Here is a 14,997-nt window from a genome sequence, read left to right on the forward strand (position 1 = left end):
TGCTATTTCGTAGCTGGAATGTGGCGCGATTTGTGTCATGTCAGAGAATTTAGACGGGCTCTGGTCATGCGCAGGTGCCATGTATCACGTATAAACCAATAGGGTGTCAGAATGGTATATGTTTCTATTCTCATCCAACCAACCAAATTCACTCTATCCGATGGCGCGAATTATCTGGATAGGTTTTTTATCCGGATAAAAAAACAGGTTTTTTTTCTATCTGCGGAATAAAAACAAGCCGAAATCAAATAGGAGTAACAAGGCCATTTTTAAACAGTAAGGAGTAGAAAGTACAGATAAGTGCGTGAAAATGTAAGAAGTAGAAGTAAAAAGTAGGCTGAAAAATAATTACTCCAGTAAAGTATAGATACCCAAAATTTCTACTTAAGTAAGGTAACGAAGTATTTGTACTTAGTTACTTGACACCTCTGGTCGGCACTAACCTCAAATATTAACTTTCGGCTGCGGCAGCAGCAGCCGCATTTGAAAACGCCTGGCCTACACACCGCCGCGCTGAACCCTCCGGCAGCGAGGTGGTTAGGGCGGTGTGCAAGCACAGCAGCCACTGTATTTGCTACTGCGCGTGCACGTAGATCGAGAGGCTCTCGGGTTAGAGCTGGGGTGTCCAGGTTTCCGTTGTAGGCCTACTTTAAATAGAGTTAGGCTACGGAGAGTCGTCCGGGCGGCAGAGCGGATCACCGGCTGCCCCCTGCCCTCCATCATGGACCTCCACAGCTCCAGGTCCATTAACCGAGCTGTGAAGATTGCGGCTGACCCCTCACATCCTGCCAATCAGGATGTGATTGGCAGGATCACATCCTGCCAATCCCGCAACACCGTTTATTTATTTGTTCTTTTCAGTAATAAATATTTTTTTTGTAAAAATGAATGATATAATTATAATTAAGAAAATAAAAATGTGTAAGGTAGGCCACAGCTCTGTGCGGAAGAGAATTGGCGCTCCGAGAATTGGCGCACTTCCTTACAAGACCGGTAACCATAGCAACGCCGGTAAACAAAAGCACTCCGGATGGCCGTAGTGCTCCCCGCACTGCAGCCATCCGGAGGCGCACGGAGCTTTTGGCCGTGATATTATCTATACAATTATATTATACTATTATATATAGAACGTTATAAGACGCTGTCACCGAGTGTGAGAGGAGAGTTGACGGAGAAGATGGCGGTTGACCTAGTTTCAAAGTTTATACCGTTTATACTCGGTAATGCCGGTGTAACGTGTTGACACGACTACACGACTACTACTACATGTTCCAAATCTGTTAACATATTCTCCATCCATCAAAAGAGAAAGATCAGTTAAGTCATTAATTTGTCTGAAATATACCAGCCAGCACATACACATTTGACTAGCAGCTTGTGCTAGCTCCCGCCTAGCAATAACGTCAATGGTGGAGCTCTGGCTAACTGTTTTTCTGTCAATTCACCTGCACAACTCGTTAATGCCTGACTTCGGAATAAATCCATTATTTTTGAGCGCTTAGATGCAGTGGCGGACTCAGACTGTTTGAAGGGCAGGGGCGAAAAAATAAAAAGGGCACATTCTGGACAACATGGGGCCCCACCAGAGGACACAGTGGCTTTTCTAACTTGATGGTGTTTTGTTCCCCCAACGGAGCCTTAAAGGCAGCGCTGCCTGGAAGGTCCTATCCCCTAACCTTAGCAAGCGCTGCCTTGAAGGTCCCATTCGGGGCACTTGTAACATCTCCAGCACTTAAAAGAATAGTTGGGCTCATAATTTAAACCGGGGCTCTGGGGGTCCTCCCCCAGAAAAAAAATTGCTTCAAAGACACTGTTTCCCCTTATTCTAGCGACTTTATAAACACCAAAATGAGTTGTTCACATCATTGTGCACTTTCACATTTTAGCCAAAGAAAGGAGGATGCCTTACTGCTTTCATCTTTACTAACATAAGTAAGTAAAAATTTGACTGGAGAAAATTCAATGTGCCGCTACCATATAGTCTTTGACCGCTGACAGCCAGCTACAGAAACATTTAAGGAAGTTTTCCTTCATGTTGAGGTGATAGCTGACCATTATCGTCTCTCTTGCATGAAATGACCTACACTTGAATGATCTTGAACGCTCCAAAAATATATATACACTTTAAACGGATTATGTAAACTGAAAAAACTGAAAGTTTTTCTAACTTGGCATCTAATTGCGCTTTTCCACTATGGGTACTGACATACTCTTAATCCGCTTTTTGCTTTGTTATCCAGTGGAGATTTAAGTACCACTCGATGTAGCTGTTTGTCATGGCGACGCCACATGAAAGCAACGCCTCGCATTCCCCGTTCGTCAGCTACCAAAGAGAGGAATGTCTGCACCTCAATAGCTAACCACAACATGTTTTTTTCGGTATGCCATATTCTTGCTCCAGAGGGCACATCATCATCATCAGGGGCAACCTAGGGCACTCATTAATTTTTGTTCACGTGTAAAGGGCAGCCAATAAGGCACTTTCTCTCATTTCACCACCATAGAGGGCACTTTAGCAAACTTCTTCAACCATGGGGGCACCAGACGGGCAGAAGGGCACTAGAAGGGCACCAGAGCACTAGAAGGGCACTATAAGGACCAAAAGAGCAGAAGGCCACTATCAGGGCACTAGAAGGGCACTAGAAGGGCACTGGAAGGGCACTAGAATGACCAGACGGGCAGAAGGGCACTATCAGGGTACTAGAAGGGCACTAGATGGGCACTAGAAGGAACAGACGGGCAGAAGGGCACTATCAGGGTACAAGATGGGCAGAAGGGCACTTGAAGGACCAGACGGGCATAAGGGGACTATCAGGGCACTAGAAGGGCACCAGACGGGCAGAGGGGCACTATCAGGGTACTAAAGGGGGCACTAAAAGGGCACCAGACGGGCAGAAGGGGACTATAAGGGCACTCATTAAGACACGTCATTGAATTTTCTGATTCTAGAGGGCACATCATCATAATTTTTAGTATGAAGGAGCACCCTAGAGGGCACCTAATCATGTTTTGCACGTGAAAATGGCAGCCAATAAGGCATTTCCTCTCGTTTTCGACACTCTTGAAGGGCACTTTAGCGCGCTTTTTCAACCATTGAGCGGACGCCCCCCCTGCCCCCCCCCTGAGTCCGCCACTGCTTAGATGCATCCCCCTCCAGCATCCGCTTCTTCTTTATTCTGGCCTTTTCAGCCCCTCCTTTCTCTTTTCTCTTCTTGCCTTCCATGAGTCAATATATCAAGTTAAGCTGGTTAACAATTGTTAACTGTTACCTATGTTAAATCGCTTGCTAGGTGCGGTTGTTTTGCACATATTTGTGACTAGACCATGACTGACATGTGATTACACCATGTCTGGGAGCACCCAGTATTGCTTTCATGGAAAATGGAATGCACCTTGCAGTCCATGCTAAGTTAGAAAAATACATAAAGTCTAATGAATGAATAACAAATGTGGCCAGACGTCAGGAACGGCATGTGCCGTTCCTGAACGGCATGGGCCGTGGTCGCGGTGGCACATGCCACAGGCCAATAAACGATCTCGGCGTCTCTCAGAATCTGTATCAAAAGTTGAAAAAATCGACACGTCTTTGACATTTGACCAGAGCGGTTAAATCAATCAAGGGTACCGTGTGTTACGTATTTTAAGAATCTAAGATACCCACACATAGACCCAATGATGCAGGACCAAACACATAAGCCGTAAATACCATACATAGCCACAAGGGGAGCAAGACCTTACTGAAGACTGTAATAAATACTTTAGCCACAGAAGGCAGCATCACAGACCAGGCGAGAAAATACCGAAGATTATCTCACATCGGCTCCCCCCTACTACTTCCGGACCGGCGTGCGATAATAACGTCAGCAGGAAGCGTAATGGCGAGGACTGGACGAGGATGAAGGCAGCTCAGCTACTCCTTGTATTCTTCAACTCACCAAAATCCTTAAATACTGCTAAGATAGCCCTGAGCACTTACTAGTGGACACACAACGAAATACAGTTAATCACAACCCTTTGTCATAAACCCAAAAGGATTATCTTCTACTTCAGCATATTGTTTGAAATACAACAACGCTTATTCCATTTATTTTCATGATAGGAAATTATTCAACAAATAATATAAAATTACATTAGATCATGAATAATATAATATCTTGTATATGGTAATACATCTTGTCACTATGTTAACAGTAGGACAAGTCCAGTAGGCTTCTCTGACAGCAGCGAGAATATCGATTTCTCCAATGTGGTGGGTAGGCCTGGACCTCACCTCATATACCATTATTGGGAACGGCAGTTACCGTTCCAGAACGGCATGTGCCATGGTATGTCAGTGGTCGCGGTGGCACATGCCACAGGCCAATAAACGATCTCGGCGCTACTGGAGAATCTTGGAGGAGCTCAGCTCATCTTGTCCTTTGTTTCTAAACGGCACAGGCAAAGGCACCAATATCTATGTTTACATTACTGTTTACAGTGGATCTAAAAGCGTCATGTGTATGTGGTGGGTTTTATAACCAGTAGGCCTATTGTTAAACCGGTATTCCAATTTTGACATTGCAGTTGTTTGTTTAGTAGGCTGCATCACAGACTTCCAATAGACATGGGCCCAATTCCGAAAGTCAAATCTCCTAACCTTTATGCCCCCTTTCCTTAACCTTTGTGGAAAACGTTATCGGGTCCAGGCAAGATGAAAAGGTGCTTCCTTTCGAACATAGGAAAAGACAGCACTGTTTAAAATGAATTAGACTCTATTTTTCCTAACCGACGTCATTGCGCGACGGCGACTATTGCTGACATCTAGCGACTACATATTTTTTTCCTAATTAAAAATATAAAAACTCAAACCTTTGTGATGAGATACACTGTATATAACTGACTCCACTGTATTTGTACTGTAGAAACGCCACACGTCTGCGTAAAGGACGATCCTTCTGGACCCATCACCTTCCAGCACATCTCGGAGAGACAACTTGTGGAAGCATGTCCGCCATGGTACGTCTGAGGCTGCTGCCCAGCGCCAAGTGCCTGTACACCCAGCCCGTCCGGGTTGTGGTGGACGGCCTGCGCTCGTCCCAGGTGGTCACCGTGAAGGCCAGGGCCACCGACGAGAAGGGGGTGCTGTTCCACGCCTCCGCCGTCTACAGGGCCGACGCGGGCGGGGCCGTGGACCTCGGCAGGGAACCCTCACTGGGCGGGAGCTACACGGGCTTGGAGCCCATGGGTCTGCTGTGGTCCCTGAGGGCCGACGCCCTCCACACCAAGTTCTGCAAGAGCGACTCCCGGAGTCCCCACGTAGTCAGGTTCTCCGTGCACGATGGAGAGGCGGGAGCAGGCCCCCTGTTGGCCGAGGCGACCAATGAGAGGCGTCTGCTGGCGGATGGGGTCGAACGGCAACCAATCAAAGAGGGGAACATCCGGGGAGTTCTCTTTGTGCCCCCTGGTGAGTGCTGTTAATTGTATTTGATCAATTAATAATGTCTTCATACTTTAAAGTGGTTATGCGGCCGTCTAGAGGCGCAGACGGCGAGCACACTTGTAGTCTGGGTCAGGGCGAAGAGGCCCCTTGATGCCACTCCATTTTTTGTGGTCCCAGAGAGAGCAGCCACCACAGAAGATTGTGTTGCTGCCTGTTCCCGGAATGAAGAAGTCCTCCCGGACTTCTTCAGCAGGTCCATATTCGCTCCTGACACCATGATCTTCATTTTTCCCATGTTGACTCGCAAGCCCTTTTTCTCCATCCCGACTTCCACATATGCCCCTTCACCTGCAGCTCCCCATGAGAGTCAGCGAGGACCACCATGTCATCTTGGTATAGCAGCTCCCATGGACAGCCAGTGCGAAACTCCAGACAATAGCGCCTCCAGTACGATGATGAAGAGCAGGGGGCTTAGGACAGAACCCTGTGCATCCCTACTCCCACTCCCACTCTTGACACATATATTAACACTTAACAAGACCCCACTTGGTTAACGTTAGTTCTATGCTCGCCGTACTTACTACTAGATCTTATTTTGAAACTTATTTTGAAACATCCGGAACTTGTTCCGGATGTTGACAGCTGTGCGAAGAAGAAGGGGTTCGGTGTTGACGGTGAAAGTTAGGCCGGTTTATAGTTTCCGTTGTCCGGTAATTACCAGTCATTGACCGGAAAAAAATGAGGAGGACCGAAAATTCTAAATGTCCCCGGTCAGAATGACTAATGGAAATAATTCTCTTCACAATTTGAATTGTGTTTAAATATGCTACAGTGGTCATTTGTTTAGCCAATTCATGTTAAACAATGAGCGTTTTGATTGTCCCGACCCGGGGCATTCCAGTCTGCGTAAACGGGAACCCCCACCACACGAGAACGCCCATTTGTGTCTGCAGTGGGATGATATAGCTCGCACCAGTCACTCGTCAATCCTGAGCTTGCGCAATGCCCACCAGATGACGTCCCTCGGGACACTGTCGAAGGTCTTACGTCGTGCGATGGTTTTGTACCATTTTAAACAGCGGGATGCGCTTCCTACGCCAACCCGGACACTACCGGCTGTCCGAGGACTTTTGCCGTGTGCTCCACTGTTGGTACCACCTAGATAGTGGTGCTCTTTCGCCAGACCACTGCTCGAGCACCAAGAAGTCGATCTGTAGTCTCCCGCCGCAGGAGCTACTGAGGGATAGCTGCCACAGGGCCAGAGCCTGCTAAAGCCAGCCGAGGTTCAGTCATTAACTGGCGGTACCGAGCCTTTTCGCCTTGCGAGCGTAAGTCCTAGACAACAAAGCCTCGGTACGACCCTGTGTACACCCCTTTGCCGCTTTGAGGCAGAAGGTTGGTCTTTAGAAGGGTTGTTCAGGCATAGCTAAAATAGGGAATAGACTAGTATAGGGAAACACAATGTGAAGGCACGTCATCTCCAGGCTACCCAGTGGTGCCACCAACCCAGTTCGTAACATTCATAATACTGCAAATGCAAGGGCTTTCATCAGTGGTCCCTGGGATCAATCAGCATGTTTTACGTTATTCTGTGATAGATAGTGTCTGAATTGAGTTGTTTACATGAAAATGTTTGAGATTACCACTTTAGTAACATAGTCCATTATAACGTCCTTCACTTTAGCAAGAACATTATTATTAATAAGAGCTGGGTATGATTTTGAATACATGGCACTCTATCATATGTCTTTCACTAATGTCATGATATAGCCTACCCTCATGGACATTTATTCTAAGTTTCTGTTTAACATCCAACTGTAAGCTCTTAGTTTCATTTTGTTGGTGTGATGGTCATGGGATTATAGATGAGTAATACTGCAACCAATAGCAGCACTATTTGCCTTGCCGTCTGAAGAACAGATGATTTCTCATGCTTGTAATGCACTATACTTTCTATTGTGCAGGAGATGGCCCCTTCCCTGCTGTCTTGGACCTCTACACATTTGGCGGTGGGCTGACTGAGAGACGAGCCTCTCTCCTGGCCAACTGTGGCCTCATGGTTCTGACCCTTGCGCTGTACGGCTATGACGACCAGCCCAAGAAGGTCGCAAAGCTTCACTTGGACCACTTTGAGGAGGCAATACAGTTGTTAAGGAAGCATCCAAAGGTGAGTACCCTGAGGTTACCTTTTATTTTCTATGGAGAATGATGACCTAACCCAATTACGCTTAAACTCAAACAAAGGTTGAATAACAAAAATAACAAAATGATTACTGAACGAATACCTACTTTCAAGAATCAACACAAATACAGAACAGACACTTATTGAGTTACTGTCCTCCAAACATCTAAAGGTACGGCCACACCAAACGCGTTACCCGCGTACTAGGGATGTGCATCTCCATCAGGAGGACGATGCGATACACATCTCGATGCACTGCCAACGATCCGATACATTCAAGATACATAAAAGCAGCTGCTAATGCGATACGATACGATTCACCCCTATTGCGATGCAGTGCGATTCGACACGATGCGATTCAACAAGATGCGATTCAACAAGATGCGATGCTAAATAATACAATTCTATGCAATTTAATATGATACATAATGATTTATTTATTTGTCAGACAACAAATCAGTAACCAGGTTTCTGACAAAAGAAAACATTTATGTGTATGTGTGTAAGTGTGTTCTGAATGTAACATTTTTGTTTGTCAGACAACAAATCAGTAACAAGGTTTCTGACAAAAGAAAACATGTATGTGTAATGTGTATGTGTATGTGTGTGTATGTGCATGAGTGTGTTCTGAATGTAAAATTTTTTCACTATACCTGACAGTCACAACACAGTTTGCTTCATCCTAAACATGTGGATCAACTGCCTCACACACTAAATTTAACTAATTTGTCCTATTTTCAGGTTTTTCTTAAGGAATATGAGTTGATCCACATGATCAGGATGAAGCAAACTGCGCTGTGCTGTAACTATGTCCCCAGCCGTGCTAAACACTCTTTCAGAGGGTACACTCGTTGCTGGGATGCACAGGTAGCTCTTTGCCAAGGCTGAAAGCAGTGGAAGATCCACTTGTTTTTTCCACCACTGCAACACATCACCACTCAAAGCTAAAGAATCCCTCTCTCTGTACTTTAAGATTTCTGCCCTAGCCCTCTCCCTTGTGGTCTTCATTGGTGCTCTCGCAGTGAGGAAATCCCCAAACATCTGGTTCAAGGCTGTCTTCTTGGGGGGGACATCATCTATGGAATGGAACAGAAAAGCACAGTGAATTATCAGTTGTGTTAAAAAAATATGTAAAAATTATGATTTACAATACTTTCTTACTATATATATAATATAGTAAGATAGTATTGTAAGTCATAACTTTGTAAGATAGTATTGTATGTCATAATTTTGACATTTTTTTTAACACAACTGATAATCCACAGTGCTCTTTTGTTCCATTCCATATATATTATTTAAATAATACTTTATAACTATATATATATGATAAATGCATCTTAAAACATTATTTTATAACTTTTGGCACAGTTCCTATCAGAACAAACCTCTCTCTTCCTCTGGGCTTCTGTCAACCTCTGCCTGGCCCTCAGTCAGTGTGCCACTGTCACCTGCCTGGCCCTCATTGAGTGTGCCAGTGTCACTTGCCTGACAAAAATCAGTAAAAGGAGACTAGCTGCTAGATTTCTTTTTCCAATTCAAAGAAGACACAGGTAAATTCAAGTAACAAATAGAGAGTTTAGCTACGGTTTATGGAGTATATTCTTACCTCTTCCTCCATCATCACCACCTCTGCTGTTAGCTTTGTGAATACCATGTCCTTGGTGCCGTGGTCTTCCAAGAAAGCCAGGTCTTTGAACCGTGGATCGAGCACTGCAGCATAGTAGAGGAGGTCTTGGAGATACGTGTAGCGACCATCAAAATCCTGTCGGAATCGCTCCTTCATCACCGAAATTTCCAGCAGATCGCTCTCATCTGGCTGGAAATGCTTCTGAAGTTTGGCCTGTATTGGGGAGATCATTGAGATAGTGGGGTGTTTTTCCTCACTGAGGAGTGTTGTTGCCACTTTCAGAGGGGACATCAATTTGATGACCTCTGGGATCAGTGTCATGTCTTCCTCTGTCAGGCTGGCTAATCCTTCTCCCCTCTTTATCTTCCTTGACAGAAGAGTGTTCAACACAGCAGGCTGCTGCTCCCAAAAACGCTCCAACATGTCAAGTGAACTGTTCCATCTTGTGGGAACATCATGGATGAGCTTGTGATTTGGCATGTGTAACTGGGCCTGCATTTCACGTAGAACCTCAGTTGCTTGTGGGCTTCTGTGAAAAAAAGTTGTAATCTTCCTCACTTTCACCAGAAGCTCTGACACCCTGTCCACCTTCAGGGATTTTTGTGAGGCCAGATTGAGCGTGTGCGCGATGCATCGCACATGGGGGTTTATCTCTGCACGAACTCCAGCCAGTAACATATTTTTTGCGTTGTCCGTGACCAACGCTGGGTTCTTGTCTGCGATGTTCCATGTGCAACAAACGTCCTTCAGTAAAAGTCCCAGATTATTCCCTGTGTGAGCCTCGTTGAACGGTCTGGTTTGAAGGACGTGGTTTTGTAAAACCCACTCTTCATCGATGTAATGTGCCGTTACGGTGACAGGAGTCAGTGGCGCGAGACGTCCAACCATCAACTGTAATAGCAACTCTTTTGGCATTGCTCAACGATTTAGCTATTTCATGCCTCACTTTTTCATACAGAAGAGGGATTTCTTTATCTGTGAAAAGCTTCCTATTCGGGATGTGGTACCTCGGCTCCAGAATGTTTAGGAGGTATTGGAAGCCCTCGTTTTCAACAACATTGTAAGGCTGAATATCTTTGCAAATAAAGAAGGCAATGGCTTCGGTTATTGCCTTTGATCGAGCTGAGTTGGTAGCCAGCGGGGCATGAAAAAAGGTGGAAATACTTTGCGCAGGTGTACTTGTTGAGGCAGCCACTGTAGCCATAGATGAATCGGAGGATGAGGCAGACGTCTCACCATGTCGCCTCTTCAGGTGAGTACCTAAATTAGTCGTGCTGCCTGTGTACTTTATGGCAGCACGACATATTTTGCATATTGCATGGGTCTTATCCAATTTTCCATCTTTCTTTGCAAAGCCAAAGTTTTGCCAAACCTTGGACTTATTGCAAGCTTTAGGGACGTATAACTCCTCATCAGCCATTGTAACTCTCCCGACCACTCCTTCAACTCGCGCGATACTTGGCCGCGACACTTCACGAGAATCTGCCACTGACAGCAGTGGAGATGAGAGCGCGTTTAGGAAACAGTTAGAGAGGGGGAATCTAGAAATATACAATTGTACCGGATTATACCGATGCAAAATTTTTAGCTACGATGCATCGCGGTTCATCCCACATTGTATCCGATGCACCCATTTTTGATCCGGGCCATCGCATCGTGAGCTTTTATGACGATGCATCGGTGCGAACCGGTGAATCTTCCCATCCCTACCGCGTACCACGCATATAAAATCTGCAATTTTTCCATAGGGAAGCATTGGTTTACGCGCGTATGAGGTGCGTACACGCGTATCATGCGTACCAAGCAACATTTTACTCGCGTTAAGGTACGGCCACACCAAACGCGTTACCCGCGTACCACGCGTATAAAATCGGCAATTTTTCCATAGGGAAGCATTGGTTTACGCGCGTATGAGGTGCGTACATGCGTATCATGCGTACCAAGCAACATTTTACTCGCGTCAGGGGCGTATGAGGCGCGTATATATACGTGCGTACATATACGCGCGTACGCGAGGAGTTCAAAAAATTTAACTTTTTACGCTCATACGCGTGATACTTAGCCGCAATAGCCAATCAGCGTGGAGCTTGACCCGACGTCACTGGCAGAGAGTAGTGACCCTTGCACAGAAGCATACGGCCAACATCTTTCTTTATTCTGGGTGGAAATAGGAACATAGTTACGCCATTAAATGCGTTTATGGAAACATTTTTAGCGAGAAATGTGCATTTTACTTTCATAATGTTCACTCGGTGAATGTGAAGGATGTTTGGTTTGATAATTATGACGAAGAGTGAACGCTCCGTTCACTTGCATGGACAGAGTCTCTGGTTGCTAAGCAACCTCAACGTCTTGGCGGACTATTTCTCTGCCGATCAACACTACGAATGCTGGAAACACACCAGACACACCATGTGAAGTTATTTAACCCGATTATTGTTATTTATATCCGAGATTATTTAATCTAACCCGATTCAAGCTCTATCATGCACCCAGACACGGCGGCGTTTGGGTTTCCTTCCTCGGACTCCTAAATCCAGCGCAGCCACAGGCGCGTAGCTGCGTATGTAGGACAATTTTTGACACAAAATGGTCAAGCAACATTTTAGCTGCGTTACGCACGTACATGGTACGCGGGATACGCTTTTGGTGTGTCCGCACCTTTAGGGGCGTATGAGGCGCGTATATATACGCGCGTACATATACGCGCGTACATATACGCGCGTAAGCGAGGAGTTCAAAAAATTGAACTTTTTACGCTCATACACGTGATACTTAGCCGCAATAGCCAATCAGCGTGGAGCTTGACCCGACGTCACTGCCAGAGAGTAGTGACCCTTGCACAGAAGCATACGGCCGACATCTTTCTTTATTCTGGGTGGAAATAGTAACATAGTTACGCCATTAAATGCGTTTATGGAAACATTTTTAGCGAGAAATGTGCATTTTACTTTCATAATGTTCACTCGGTGAATGTGAAGGATGTTTGGTTTGATAATTATGACGAAGAGTGAATGCTCCGTTCACTTGCATGGACAGAGTCTCTGGTTGCTAAGCAACCTCAACGTCTTGGCGGACTATTTCTCTGCCGATCAACACTACGAATGCTGGAAACACACCAGACACACCATGTGAAGTTATTTAACCCGATTATTGTTATTTATATCCGAGATTATTTAATCTAACCCGATTCAAGCTCTATCATGCACCCAGACACGGCGGCGTTTGGGTTTCCTTCCTCGGACTCCTAAATCCAGCGCAGCCACAGGCGCGTAGCTGCGTATGTAGGACCATTTTTGACACAAAATGCATTTTTGACACAAGCAACATTTAAGCTGCGTTACGCGCGTACATGGTACGCGGGATACGCTCTTGGTGTGTCCGCACCTTAAGCTTTAAAGATGGATTTACTCTATTTGCTCACATCTTAGCATTTCGACCAGTCCTTGTGCAGGTTGTTACAGATAGAGAAGTTTCTGCCTCTAGTTCATCTTGTGTGCTGCCTTCCATGTTCTTCTGCTCTGAGCTAGATCTGTTTCAGAAGCAAATGCAGAGTCTCTGGACTTAATTGATCCCTAGGGAAATATGATAGAAACATTATAGTAAACATAGATGATAGATTTAAAATAAGAATACAGTAGTTATAAAATGTAGGCTATTTTAATCTTTATTTCTTTCTTACAGGCCATGGATTCGGGCGTTGGCTTAATATCATTATCCAAGAGCGGAGATCTGGCAATTTCCATCGCCACGCACCTCCCAAACGTTAAAGCCACCGCGTGGATAAACGGCTGCTGCTCCAACGTCGTGATGCCCCTCTACTACAGAGGGAGTCAAATACACTCGGCGCTGATGTACGACCTCCGTCGTGTTACGGTCACCGAGTCTGGGGCTTACAACGTAAAGCACGGCTTTAACGACCCTCTGGCTCCGGAGAACAAGGAATCGCTGATCCCCATCGAACGAGCCACAGGGCGCTTCCTCTTCGTGGCCGCCGAGGACGACCTCAACTGGGACAGTTGTCTTTATCTCAACCAGCTGACGGAGAGGCTGAGACGTCAGGGGAAGGATAACTTTGAGAAGGTGGTGTACCCAGGAGCGGGGCACTATCTGGAGCCACCCTTCGGGCCGTACTGCCCGTCCAGCTTCCACGGGGGGGTGGGGGCGCCGGTCGCCTGGGGCGGGGAACCCAAGGCCCACGCGACGGCTGAGGTGCACCTGTGGAACAAGATCCAAGAGTTCTTCAGAACGCACCTGGTCCCAGAGGCTGGGGCAGCCAAAGCTAGGTTATAGGAGGCTGCAGCATCCTATAACCTTAAGCTCCAGAGTAGAAAGATCAATGACTGTAATGATTTGTGCCTCCTTGTTTTGACATGAAACTATGAGTCTTGTTTGTTGAATTGCCATATCACACAAAGAAAGGTATACTAGGCAAGGCAAGGCAACTTTATCTATATAGCACTTTTCATACACAAGGCAGACTCAAAGTGCTTCACATATAAACAGTGTCATACAATAAAATAAAATAATAGGCAAGTAAAAGAAAAACATATGCAAAAATAGAAAGTTAAAAAGGCATTTTAGTATTAAAATAGAAAATAAAGGCAAAGTTATTTAGCAGAAAGCTATAGCAAACATAAAAGTCTTCAGTCTTGTTTTAAAGGTGCTCAGAGTTGTGTTCCCATCTTGATTATGTGTTCATTTATTTGTAATAGAGGCAACATGGTGGGATCTGCAGTTTTTCCCTCTAATCTTTTACTTTAGCTACTGCATGAGCCTTAGTTGTGTTTTCTTGACCTACACACAATGTTGCCCCAGTTATCTTGAAAAGGTAATCTGAGTACCGATTACTCCTGTAAAAAGCAACTAAGTTACTTTTAGTGATTACTTGATTTTAAAAGTAACTAAATTAGATTACAAGTTACTTCATTAGTTGCATGCAGAAGCTGCCAACAACACTCAATGCTGTAACCACACCCGCACACCCACCCTGTCGACAATCTTCCTGCGCGTCTGGGTGACACTTGTCGCATACGTGATCTTCGTCACTCATCGAGAGGCAAGAAGAAAGCAAAAATAGATATTTTTAGATATGACAAAATTAGTAACGCAGAGTGATTTGGATAAGTAACTCAAATCTGATCACTGGTTTGGAAATAGTAACACATCAGATTTCTCGTTACTGAAAAAAGTGGTCAGATTAGAGCATCACTGCTTACACATAAGAATTACTTCATTATGCAGTCTTGACTATTTAGCAAATGCTGTTCACTTTCCTTTCACTGACTGTTACACTGTTACTACAGCCATTTTTTGTTTTTCTTTTTGTGCTTCATGGCTGTAGGCAACAAGCAACATTGGTTAACTGCAGATGTAACGTGATTTGACGTGAGTTTAAAATACTGGAGCCAAGGGGCAGCCTGGGACAATGTTATTTTCCATGGCCACTGTCTTTGGCCTTCTCTCTGTGTCATTGGGTTTAGGGTTAGTGAGGAAATCTCCTGACTCACTGTGTGTCTGCATCTATAGACAGAGGAGAGTGGGCCTCAACACACCCACGGATTCAACCTGCAATGTTGTCTGTATTGAGCTGATTCACACATGTCACTTGTCATTTTGAGAGGACTCAAAGAGTTAGGCCCTGAAAAGTGCTATAGGCCATATAACAATGCTATATAACAATAAAGCAACATGTTTTCCCTCTAAGACGTGAATAAGGTCAATTGATGGGCTGTATCCATAAGGCCTCTATAACCACACGACGTTGGT

At 45.2% G+C, this 14,997-nt stretch overlaps 2 protein-coding genes and 1 long non-coding RNA gene across 3 annotated transcripts in view; 2 read left to right on the forward strand and 1 right to left on the reverse strand.

Annotated features, from left to right (window-relative positions):
* LOC132463700 (acyl-coenzyme A thioesterase 1-like) overlaps positions 1–14,997 on the forward strand; it is a 64,724-nt gene that overhangs the window by 40,547 nt on the left and 9,180 nt on the right. The window lies entirely within an intron of this gene.
* The window catches only part of LOC132463715 (uncharacterized), a 48,656-nt gene that overhangs the window by 5,517 nt on the left and 28,142 nt on the right, over positions 1–14,997 (reverse strand). The gene's annotated exons all lie outside the window — the stretch shown is intronic.
* LOC132463703 (acyl-coenzyme A thioesterase 1-like) lies at positions 4,483–13,645 on the forward strand. Its single transcript, XM_060060017.1, has 3 exons — positions 4,483–5,443; positions 7,384–7,586; positions 12,913–13,645. Exons 1-3 carry the CDS (start codon positions 4,984–4,986, stop codon positions 13,519–13,521), a joined length of 1,272 nt encoding a protein of 423 aa, XP_059916000.1. The 5' UTR covers positions 4,483–4,983; the 3' UTR covers positions 13,522–13,645.

The sequence above is a fragment of the Gadus macrocephalus genome, chromosome 8 (assembly GCF_031168955.1).
Source record: "Gadus macrocephalus chromosome 8, ASM3116895v1".
In the NCBI taxonomy this organism is placed as follows: Eukaryota; Metazoa; Chordata; class Actinopteri; order Gadiformes; family Gadidae; genus Gadus; species Gadus macrocephalus.